At 38.4% G+C, this 11,722-nt stretch overlaps 1 protein-coding gene across 1 annotated transcript; it reads left to right on the top strand.

The window, feature by feature from the left end:
• The first annotated feature begins 9,684 nt into the window (after positions 1-9,684).
• On the top strand, positions 9,685-11,526 carry LOC145109562 (prohibitin-3, mitochondrial). Its single transcript, XM_079046745.1, has 2 exons — positions 9,685-10,603; positions 11,289-11,526. Exon 1 carries the CDS (start codon positions 9,757-9,759, stop codon positions 10,597-10,599), a length of 843 nt encoding a protein of 280 aa, XP_078902871.1. The 5' UTR covers positions 9,685-9,756; the 3' UTR covers positions 10,600-10,603; positions 11,289-11,526.
• The last annotated feature ends 196 nt before the right edge of the window (positions 11,527-11,722 follow it).

Genomic DNA, 11,722 nt, shown 5'->3' with positions numbered 1-11,722 from the left:
GGCCTTGAAGATGAAGCATAAAAGCTGGACGGAAATTCCCTCCAAGTTACTTATTCCCCAAGCACCACTTATCTTATTTTTATTTGCTTAATCCCTAAGCCACCATTAGTTTCCTTATTCCAATCCAACTCTAATATTTCATATTAATTCCATATCCATCAACTATAAATACCCCATATCATTCCACCATTTTTAATAATCTATGATATTCCACTTCGACTTGTGCAACAAGAAAACTTCATAGCTACCGTTTTGAGGGTCTAGAAGGCGGCCGGAAGGCCGTTAAGCTGACGGGAGCGAAGATCTGGAGGATTAGAGATCAGATTCGTGTCGGTAATCATGTGGTTTGTTATCGTGACCATGTTTAGCATTCCACTGTGATACTAATATGTTTTTACTTTCTGATTTTGGTGTCAAAACCATTTGCTTTGTGTTTATGACTAGATGAAACCTTGATTATTGGATTAATTGCTATATTAGATTGTTTTATTTGTGTTTAATTTATCTTGATAAGCTTGTTAAAAGATCCTCATGTATTAATGATAATTAATTTCTGTTAATTAACTAGCATATTAAGTTGAATGAACATCTCTTAATTGCTAATTTCATATGATTTTGATGACCATCAAGATTATGTGCCTAGGTTTAGCGAACGTGAAACTGGGATTAACTAGGAATTAAGTAAGTTAATGTGTGAGCCTTGTGTGACAAACCATCAACAAGAGGTTAATTGAATTGGACAAATTTGATTAGCTATTATTATAAGTCTTACTTGATACGAACTGAACACTAGGAAACATGTTAGTTTAATCAACTGATCACTGCTTGAATTAACTTGTTTGCTAAAGGATTAGTAATAACGAACGTGAATCTAATCATTTTAGGAATCGATGAACATGAATAATTGAATCTGTGTGTGCAATTATCTATGATTTTAAGATATAATCTGTCTAAACCAAAGTACCTAAAAAGATTTGTCTTCCTGTCAGTTTATCGAGATTTGTTAATTAGTTGTTCGTTTGAGATTTGATAAACCTTTTCTTTATTGCTTTTGTGTGTTTTGTGTAACCTATAATCAAATATTTTAAATTAATTCACTACTGTTCCCCTTGTGTTCGACACCCTTGCTTATCAAAGCTATACTATACTCGATCGGGTTCACTGCCTGTAAGGTGTGGTTTAGATGCGATAAATTAGGAATTATAAATAAAAAACCATTGCATTAAAAATACACATCAGCCTTCAACCTGACTGGACCGCCTCGCAGGGCCTAGAGCCTATTCGGACCTCTCTTAGAGCCTTCGGCATGACTGGACCGTCTCGCAGGGTCTACAACCCATCTGGACCACTCTCCTGGCCTTCAGCCTGACTGGACCGCCTCGCAAGGCCTACAGTCTATCTGGACTGCCTAGGGTATCTTGCCCTTCAGCTTAAAGCATGACTGCCTCAACCCAACCAAACATAACATGTCGACATATACATAACAGATAAACATATAGCTAGTCAACAGACAGATCTACAAATCACTACCGCATGCTACCATCCTATATATCAGGATACCAATCTCACAGATCTCTACATCACAATAACATACTACCATATAACAGGATATCCAATCCAATAGATTGGCCTTGGTGCCTTAGACCCATGACTATAGTGAGGAAGACTCACCTTGAGCTGCTGAATCTCTCAAATAAATTCTCGGTCTACTAATCTGGAAATCCTTGTGCGCTAGCTCTGGATTGTGATTTTCCTTGATTCAAGTACAAATCCTGTGCTTCCAGTAGTACTGACCCAATACTACCTTTCACATGTATCCGTACTTTCCTCAAGAACCATCCCAGATCTTCCAAGTCACTCTACCATGACAACTCACACAATCCCTATGATAAATAACATACATATCACACCATAGTATTCCCTAGGCTCTCTTAGGAATCCTCGCTTCACTTGCTACTGTGATACTAGAAACTTCTACCAACATTGTCGGTTGCCTTATGCATGCAAATTATACATAATATGGGATAAATAGATTGTCGAATAAATGAATCTATACGTAAGCCCACAACCAGACAAGGAATAAGAAACAAGGCTAAATTAGTCATTATGGGGCTATATGATCCTAATCGTATACAATTTTTAAACATACACTTAGCAATTAACTTCGCCATTATAGATCCTAAGTAATACATAACCTCCAATCTATCCAGGCTATAAGGCATCACACAAATCAGACAATTCTATCATGCAATTCCTGAAGGTATCCTTAGCCCTAGTCTAGCATGCAACTCACATAATTGCATACTAATCATATTCCTCATGTATGGGTATTTTGGGAATCACTTACTTGAGCTATTGGATGATTGGACACATCACATCCCTTTCTTTACCAACTCGAGAGTATGCTCAAATCCCTTAAAATAAGGTTTTGATACCAGCTTGTAACGTCGCAAAATACTGATAAAAAATCTCATTTACAAATCATCAATTTTCACATAATATATGTTCCAAAATCATGCATAATCAAATGTATCACAATCATCAGAGTAAAATAACAATCATTAGTGCGGAAAATCATCAGGGGATGTTGTGCAGTTGTAACATCCCAAGTTCAGGAGCATAAGTTCAGGGGAGTAAAATGTAATTTGAGAAATGATGAACTCGGCGAGTAGGAGCTTGACTCGCCGAGTCGGGTCGTGATCCGGGCATGAGTTAAGTGACCGAACTCGCCGAGTCGGAGGCGGGACTCGACGAGTCTGTGCTGAAAGGAGAAACCCTATTTTCAGGGTTTGCGCCCTATTTAAAGGACCTTACGTCCTCCCCTCAGCCTCTTATTGTCCATTTGAGATCCAGAGAAACCCTAATCGTGAGAGACTCCATTGTTGAGAGGATTGAGGCTTGGGAAGAAGAATTTGGTGAAGAGAAGTTGGAGGAATTCAAGGATAGCATCAAGAGAGCTTGTGGATCTGAGATCTATATCAGTTTGGGAATATTCCAGGGGTAAGAAACCATCATCCTTAAGCCTTTTACCTTATTGTTCATCCATGGGGGTTGTTTTGGGATTCTTTAGCAACTAAGAGATCCATTTCGAGTATAGAGACTAGATCTGAGGTTGCAACTTCAGATCTAGGTCGTTTTGGAGCAATGAAGTCAGAAAGCATCAGCCATGGGGCTTGATTTAGAGTATCTTTGTCCCAAAACCCTTTGATAGCTTGGTTTGAGCTTGTTGAGCCTTGCATGCACGTAAAGTTGGAAACTTTACGTGTGAATCTGGCCCTAGGAGTCCAGATCTATGTATTGGAAGCATTGGAATGGCCTGAGATCGTCTGTATGAAGAAGTCCCGTTTGGACTCGGCGAGTTGGTAGAACAACTCGGCGAGTCAGTTAAAGATTGCCTGGGACTCGGCGAGTCTGTTCTTAGACTCGACGAGTCTAGTCGTGAAACCCTAACCTTTCCTGGTTTGAGTCGTGAATCGGTGAGTCGAGGGATGACTCGGTGAGTTGAGCAGGAGGGGACTCGATGATGGGTGAACTCGACGAGTCTTGGGGTGACTCGGCGAGTTGAGTCGTGAATGAGAGATTTCTGAGTATTGGAACTAGACGAGTCAAGGATTGACTCGGCGAGTAGGGTCAACCAGGAAGGTTGACTTGGACTGAGGACTTTGACTTTGATCAAGGGTTGACCAGTTTGTCTTCCGAGGGTATTTTTGGTAATTTGGTTGTTTGGTAGTGTGTAGTGGTGGAGTTCGTGTCAGTGGACGGAGCAGCGTGATCTTAGTTCTCCAGTCGGCAATTGCAGGTGAGTTATCCTCACTATATCGATAGGGTCTAAGGCACCAAGGCCGACCCTTTACCGGATGGAAAGTCGGATAGTTGTTGTTACGTTATTGCTGAGTTATGTTACGATATGAGCATGAGATATACGTGTGACCGGAAGGTCTTATGTGCTATGGATAAGTTATTAGATGTTATGTGATCCGTATGAGTAGGGATACGATATGAGTATGAGATATATGTGTGACCGGAAGGTCTTATGTGCCATGAAGAGTATTAGATAAGTTGATAGAAGTTATGTGATTCGTATGAGTAGGGATACGATATGAGTATGAGATATATGTGTGACCGGAAGGTCTTATGTGCTATGAAGAGTATGCGATATATGTTGTTAGATGATATGTGATTTGTATATGTTATGTTATGTATGAACAATATGTTATGGGCCGGAAGGTCAATAGAGTATGGATCGGAAGGTCAATGGAGCATGGACTGGAAGGTCAATAGAGTATGGACCGGAAGGTCATTGTGGGTAGGACCGGAAGGTCTACCAGGATTGGGACGGAAGTCCCCTGAGACACTCGGATCGGAAGATTCCATAGAGTTATGGTCCGGAAGGGCGTATGTGTTGCATGTGGTATTTTGGGGGTAACTCACTAAGCTTTCGGGCTTACAGTTTCAGTGTATTGTTTCAGGTACTTCAGGAGATCGTGGCAAGGCGAAGGCGTGATCGTACCGCTCCTCATTTTGTGTTGATGTTTCTGGGATACTCTGATAATAATTGAAACGAAAACCTTTTTGTAATGAATTAATGTTAATGGGTTGTTTTTGAAAAGTTTAAAACAACTTGTAATTTTTATGGATGTTACAACAGTCAAGCTGAGCACTTACCTTTAGAACTGGATGTACCTGAAAATATTTAAACCACAAAAACACAAGCACAAATCTTAGTGAGTTCTCCAAAATACCACATACCATACATATAAGTGGGCCCAACCCTACGGGAATGTTATGATCCAACCATGGTCTTACAATCACTCCTATGTTACGACCCAGTCGTAACCTTTCTGCCATGATCCAACCATGGTCTTTCATGCAAGTCACATAGACAAACAAATGATATGATCCAACCACAGTCTTTAGTACAAGTGTTGTGATCCAACCACATTTTTTCATATAGGTGTTGTGATCCAAGCATAATCTTTTATACATGTGTTGTGATCCAACCACAATCTTTCATGCAAGAGTCACTAAAACAATCTAACAACCTACATAGTATAGTGAGAAGTTTCTCCTGTATTACGAACTTAGATAAAATACAGCTCAATGCCACGAAGCTGGTGCTACAACACTTATCGAATCAAACAAGGTCCAACCTTATTCTATACTCTAGCAATTTGACCAAAATTCAACTCAAATCAACAAGTCAACGGTCAAGATCAAAGCCAACGGTCAACATTTCCACTAGTTGACCCTCACGTCATGACCATCCCATGGTCATGTCGTAAGAAATATACTCAGCCCAGTCCCAACTCGGTCACGATCCAACTTAGTCAACTTATTCTCGATCCAGGCTTTCATCACCTTGTGATGGACAGGTCATCACGCCATGACAATATATCTCCAAAATAGCAGGGAAATTCCCCAGTCGTTACGTCGTGACAAGGAAGCTAGCACGTCTTGAGACTGACTTTCCATAGCTTAATTGATTTATCCATCTATTCATTAAGCCATTTACTCATTCATTACAGAAGGCTACCTAACGTCCCACACAACCTAAAAATCGATTCTTTTCAGCCATGCATGCCCATTGTGAATCTAAAGCTCAAACTAGGTTAAAAATGGGAAAACATCACGAAGGATCTCATGCATGGGCTTAATACACTAGAAAATTCCAGATCTGAACCATATGATATATAAAGGATCTCAAGGATCCATACAATTGCTAACTTTATGGAATCCTACCATTCCAACTAGCTCATACTTGAAGAATTTGGAATAAAACTTTAGATCTAGCAACTTAGAGTAATAAAGTTTGGGTCTTGAACACTTACAAAGGTCCAAGGATACCCAAAATGAAGTCCCAAAGCCTGCCAAGATGCACACAATACTATCCAATACTTTTTTCTTCCTTCAAAAGCAACCAAAAGCACCAAAATGAGCTCAAAAATATAGGAGATGGATTAGGGTTTCTTCAACAGGTTTTGGAGGTGATGGAGGCTAAGGGTGACGAAAACCCTAGCCCATCACGTCCTTTAAATATGATCCAAGTCTGAAATTTAGGGTTTGCCTCTGATCCGGTGTCATGTCGTGACTAACATAGTGTCACTTCGTGACACTTAAATGATCATCCCATTTTCGCGGCCATGTCACAAAGTGACGGTGCTTCCTTTACGGCGTGGCCCACTCAAAACTCATATTTTACTTCAAAATTCAAACCTCGAGGACCCGAATGTTACATTCCTAATGTCCATTACTACCTAAAGATCGTTGCTTTTCATCCATACATGTCCATTATGAGTCTAAAGCTCAGACTAAGTCAAAATGGAGAAACAACACCAAAGATCTCATGCATGGGCTCAATATACTAGCAAAATCTAGATCTGAGCCATATGATATACAAATGACCTCAAGAATCCATAAAGTTGCCAACTTTATGGAATCTCACCATGTCAAACTGCTCAAACTTGAAGATAAAGGGACAAAAGCTTAGATCTAACAACTGAGAGCAATAAATTTCGGGTCTTGAACACTTACAAAAGGTCTAGAGATGCCCAAATGAAGTCCCAAAGTTTTCCAATATGCTCACAACACTATCAAGGCCTTCTTCTTCCTTGAAAAGCAACAAAAAGAACCAAAATGTGCTCAAAAATTAAGGAGAGTAATTAGGGTTTCTTCAAGGGGCTTAGGAGGTGATGGAAGTTAAGGGTGAAGGAAACCTTAGCTCCTCACTTCCTTTAAATATGGTCCAAGTCCGAAAATTAGGGTTTTCCCCTGATCAAGTGTCACATCGTGACCATCATAGTTTCACGTCGTGACACTTAAATGAGACTCCCATCTCTTGCGGCCATGTCACGACGTGACCTACCCAAAACTCATATTTTACTTAAAATTTCATACCTCGAGGATCCATATGTTACAATTTCGTTCATTAGACAAACCCTTTTTTTCTGTCAAATTGGTTTTATTCCTATCTTGTCATTCAACTTATGTGCGATCAGTTCTTTTGGTACTCCAATCATGTCTACCGACTGCCAAGCGAACACGTCGATATTTTTTAATACTTTTGTTAACTCTACACTTAACTTTTTTTGTTAATGTTTTCCATATCCGTATTCCTTGCTCTGGGTACGTATCATTTATTTCCACAAACCTTTATTCCATAATGTAGTAATTGTTGCTCTACTGGCATTGGATTTGCCTTTTATGCCATTAACGTTGCTATACGTGCGACCATGGTTGTAGAACTCGCTACTCGGTACCTGTACGGCTGACTACCGAGTAGCGAGTACTCAGGGGTACTCGGGGAGTACTCAGATTCGGTAATTCATGTAGAAATATTTTTAGGGAAATTATATATGTCAAAATCATAAGTTAAAACCATAAGTTGATTGAAATATATAACAAAATCAGATACATGTGAATACACAAAAACTAAAAAACACACAATGGTCCCACTTCGTGAATAATTATTGAACATTTAAGATATATATGTAGTAATAATCACATATGTGTGTGTGTGTTAAATTATAAATGATTAAGTAAATCATACATATTAATCACCGAGTTGGCCGAGTTTTACAGCACTGCTCACTTCAATAAGCGGCCGATCGGGGAGTACTCGGATTTTGTAACTCGCCTCGGTAAGGGGCCGAGTAGCGAGTACTCGGACGAGTAATCGGCCAACTCGGCGAGTTTTACAACACCGCGTGCGACCAATGGTTTACTATATATCGTTACATGCCCTGTTGTGGTCCTGAACCTTATCAAGCCATGAATTGTTGATGCAATAGCCTCCAATTTCTTCATTTCACTTCTCTCGAATATTATATTGCACGGTGATGGCGACTGTATTACCTTGAAATCTAACATTTGAGTATTCTTTGCATGCATGTGATGTCATGCAGGGTTAGTGGCAAACACTGTATTCCTAAGGGACATACTAAATGTCCGTCAAACTTGTTAGGTGCACGTCAGGTTGTTTAAGCTTTTTTGTTATTGAATTTGGCAATCTTGAGAAACAATGACTGTACATTATCTCAGTTGAACTCCCGCTATCGCAGTATATCCAATGTATACCTATGACATGGATTTCTCCATATATATAAGGATTGCTTCATCACTTTGTACTTGATTTTCTTGGTTTAGTTGTATACCACGCATCTTGTGTGAGCATGTTGTATTGTTGTTTCTACTGTCTAGTGGAATCTGATTGTGAGCCCAATGATTTGAAGTTATTTTTCCATCTTTCGCTTGTACTATATGGATGGTGTCAATGTTGTTACGTGATCTTCTGACTACCTAGATAGATGGTGTTTGCTGACCCTTTATAATGAGTATTCTCGAAGATATGTTGCAAAAGATGAACAATTGCTAGGTTAGAAAGCTACACCGAGGGTTAGACCCCGATGTTGCTCTCTGATGCCTAAGTTAGACGTTGTATGAGGCTTAAGAAATAAATTGCTAAGAGTTCTTTGGGTCCTCTCCGGAACTTACCTTACTATCTGATCTTCGGGGGATTTTATACCTTCCTTTATTTTTAGGTATTTTGTTTTATCCGGTCCCTCACATTGTCTAGGTAAAACCAGCTAACTAGTTGTGTACAACCTTTATATTTTATTGTCAAGATCTTTTGTACACGCGATTATGGGATATGTCTCATATGTTGTCTCTTAACCGTTGTGCTTTGGTATTGCCTTTTGGATCCAATTTCGACAATATTCTTTTTTCAGTTTATGGAAATAAGTCGTAATTTGTCAGGTCTGTATGCCTATTACCGACTAGGCCTATATTCTTTCATCATTCTGCTGGATACGAGTAGGACTGAGCTGGTCGACTGGCCCGGATACACCATTAAAACACATGGACAATTCATGTAATTTATTCTATTATTTTATTAGAGCATTTATAATAATATATTTTGGAAGATTTTGTAAATCCTAAAATTTTGAAAATAATAAAACTAATGGATGAACCGTTTTCAAACGATTTTTTTCATTGTCATATGTGTTTTTTTTTAATGATTTGGTTAGTTTGATATATTTTTAACCGATTATAAATATATAAACTATTATAAGTCTTATATATTCTAATAAATTAATATCTTTTTTGCCGCATGTCACATTGTTATTCATTTTGTCGCATGTTATTTTTTGATTATTTTAGATTATTTTTTATTCCACATGTTATTTTATGGTTTTTCCATTTTATTAAATTCTACATGGTATTTAAATGTAATAATAAATGAATATCAATTTCATTATTGGACTTTCTTTCCAATTTCAAATTTTCTAAATTAAAGTCTCATTATTTTCCTTTGTTTATTTGTATAAATTATTTGTTTAAATTTAAAAGAGAAAAAAACATTTAATTTTAATAATTCATTATTTTTCTTATAAATTCAAATTTTTCAAATGTTTAAAATTTCATATTTAATTTTTCTTTTAAATACACCGTTGTAATATTTGGATCTCACTACCAATAAATAAATAAATTAAAAAATCTCTCCTAGTTATAAATATAAAATAATAAATTTCATTTTCATATTATTGTTGGTGTCTTGGTGAAGGTACTTCCGTTCTGTTTAACGAACTTCCCTTTTGGGCTGAAATGGGCCAAAAGAATCTGCAGGTTTCCACCGCCCATACCCGACCCATGTAAATCGGTTATTGTACAGGGTTTTACCCTTCTTCATGACTTGGACCACAAACCAAATCCACCCCTAAAACCCTTCTTCTCCAATCTTCTTTCATTCTTCAAGAAATGGGTAGCAACCAAGCGGCAGTCTCCTTCTTGACCAATCTAGCACGCGCCGCCTTGGGCCTCGGCGCCTCAGCCACAATCCTCAATTCCTCCCTCTACACCGTCGACGGTGGCCAGCGTGCTGTCCTCTTCGATCGTTTCCGTGGAGTCATTGACGATACTGTCGGAGAAGGTACTCACTTTCTCATTCCATGGCTTCAAAAACCCTACATATTCGACATCCGAACAAAGCCCCACACCTTCTCTTCAATATCTGGCACCAAAGATCTGCAGATGGTTAACCTAACTTTACGTGTCCTATCTCGCCCCGAAGTCAACAAATTGCCCTCCATATTCAAAACCCTTGGTCTCGAGTACGACGAGAAGGTTCTTCCGTCTATTGGGAATGAAGTTCTGAAGGCTGTTGTTGCTCAATTTAACGCCGATCAGCTTCTCACCGAGCGTCCGCACGTGTCGGCGTTGGTTCGTGACAGCTTGATCCGCAGGGCTAAGGACTTCAACATTGTGCTTGATGATGTAGCGATCACTCACCTGTCTTATGGCGCGGAGTTCTCAAAGGCCGTGGAGCAGAAGCAGGTGGCTCAGCAAGAGGCTGAGAGGTCTAAGTTTGTGGTTGCTAAGGCGGAACAGGAGAGGCGAGCTGCAATCATAAGGGCTGAAGGAGAGAGTGAGTCTGCTAAGTTGATATCTGATGCAACAGCTGCTGCTGGAATGGGATTGATTGAGCTTAGGAGAATTGAAGCATCGAGGGAGATCTCTACAACCCTGGCCAGGAGTAACAATGTCATGTACCTTCCGAACACAGGGAGCCAGATGCTTCTAGGGCTTAATCCATCTCGCTAAATTGGTAATGTTACTTCTGTTCTGTCTTATCATGGTGTGCACATATGCACACCTGAGAATAAGATAACAATGTGTTGGAAGTAATGTATCTGCTCTCTAGCGTAGTTTTTTCACATCATATTCATATGTTTGGAATAAAACTAATGCTTGCCCTCTATCTAAAGAAAAATTTGCATTTGGTTTGAAGTTCTGTAGTTACAGAGAGAATTAGGAATATGTTGAAGTGGAAAATAAATTATTTGTTGATGCACTCTATTGAATAATATGCGTTCTTCCTGTAAGTGGGCATACCATAAGCTTGTCTATAAATATCAAACCTTCATTGGTCTTTCTTTCTTTCTATTCCTTTGTGCTATTAGGCTATTAGCGATACCCATCTCATAAAAACTGCAACCGTTTGTATTTTAGAATATGTTTCATGTTAATTGCAATGTTTCCTGATTATTTATGGTGATCTTTTTCCACATGCTACACCTTACCCCCTTTCTTGTCATTATTAAAACGATATTTTAAACATTTATGTGAAAACTGAATCATTAATAATATATTCATTGACCCATGGTTGTGTTTCTGAGTTGTGACTTTCTGTGGGTAGTTAGAGTTGATGTTTATGATATGAGCTATGAGTAGCAGCTGTAAATTGATACGATGGTGTTTTTTTTTTTTTTTTTTTTTTTTTATGTTGTCAGGACTTGTTTGATTTGAAGTCGGAGTGGATTAAAGATTAGAGAGCTTTTACTTATCTATAATGGTTTAGAAGTTGAAAGAAACATTTAAAGACTTTAATTTTGTGTGATTGGCAATTGAGAATCTCCGATTTATTACTTTAATATTCTGATATGTATGATCATAAGTGATAAGACAGACGATTACACACTGCTTTACTAGCATTCCGGCTTTGCTTATTATTTTTCAGGATTTGTTAAACGTCTGTCCAATCTTGTTGTTGATTATCGCTTGTGTTTGTTTAACTTTGGATGGTTATCAAAGTCTGTCTTCTGAATATGTTAAAATTTAAAAGGTTTAATGCCTGCCTAATAATGCCATCAACCAACTAGAAAAATAATTGGAATATGTATTTTTGAGTAATATAATGATAGTAAAAAGCCAAAAAATAAAAAAC

The sequence above is a fragment of the Lactuca virosa genome, chromosome 4 (genome assembly GCF_052849685.1).
Source record: "Lactuca virosa cultivar CGN04683 chromosome 4, Lactuca_virosa_CGN04683_v6, whole genome shotgun sequence".
Taxonomy (NCBI): Eukaryota; Viridiplantae; Streptophyta; class Magnoliopsida; order Asterales; family Asteraceae; genus Lactuca; species Lactuca virosa.
This window is presented reverse-complemented; position numbering and strand designations above follow the sequence as displayed.

Excerpts from the sequence above, each read along its gene's own strand:
- LOC145109562 (XM_079046745.1), top strand. The coding sequence starts at position 9,757 with ATGGGTAGCAACCAAGCGGCAGTCTCCTTCTTGACCAATCTAGCACGC.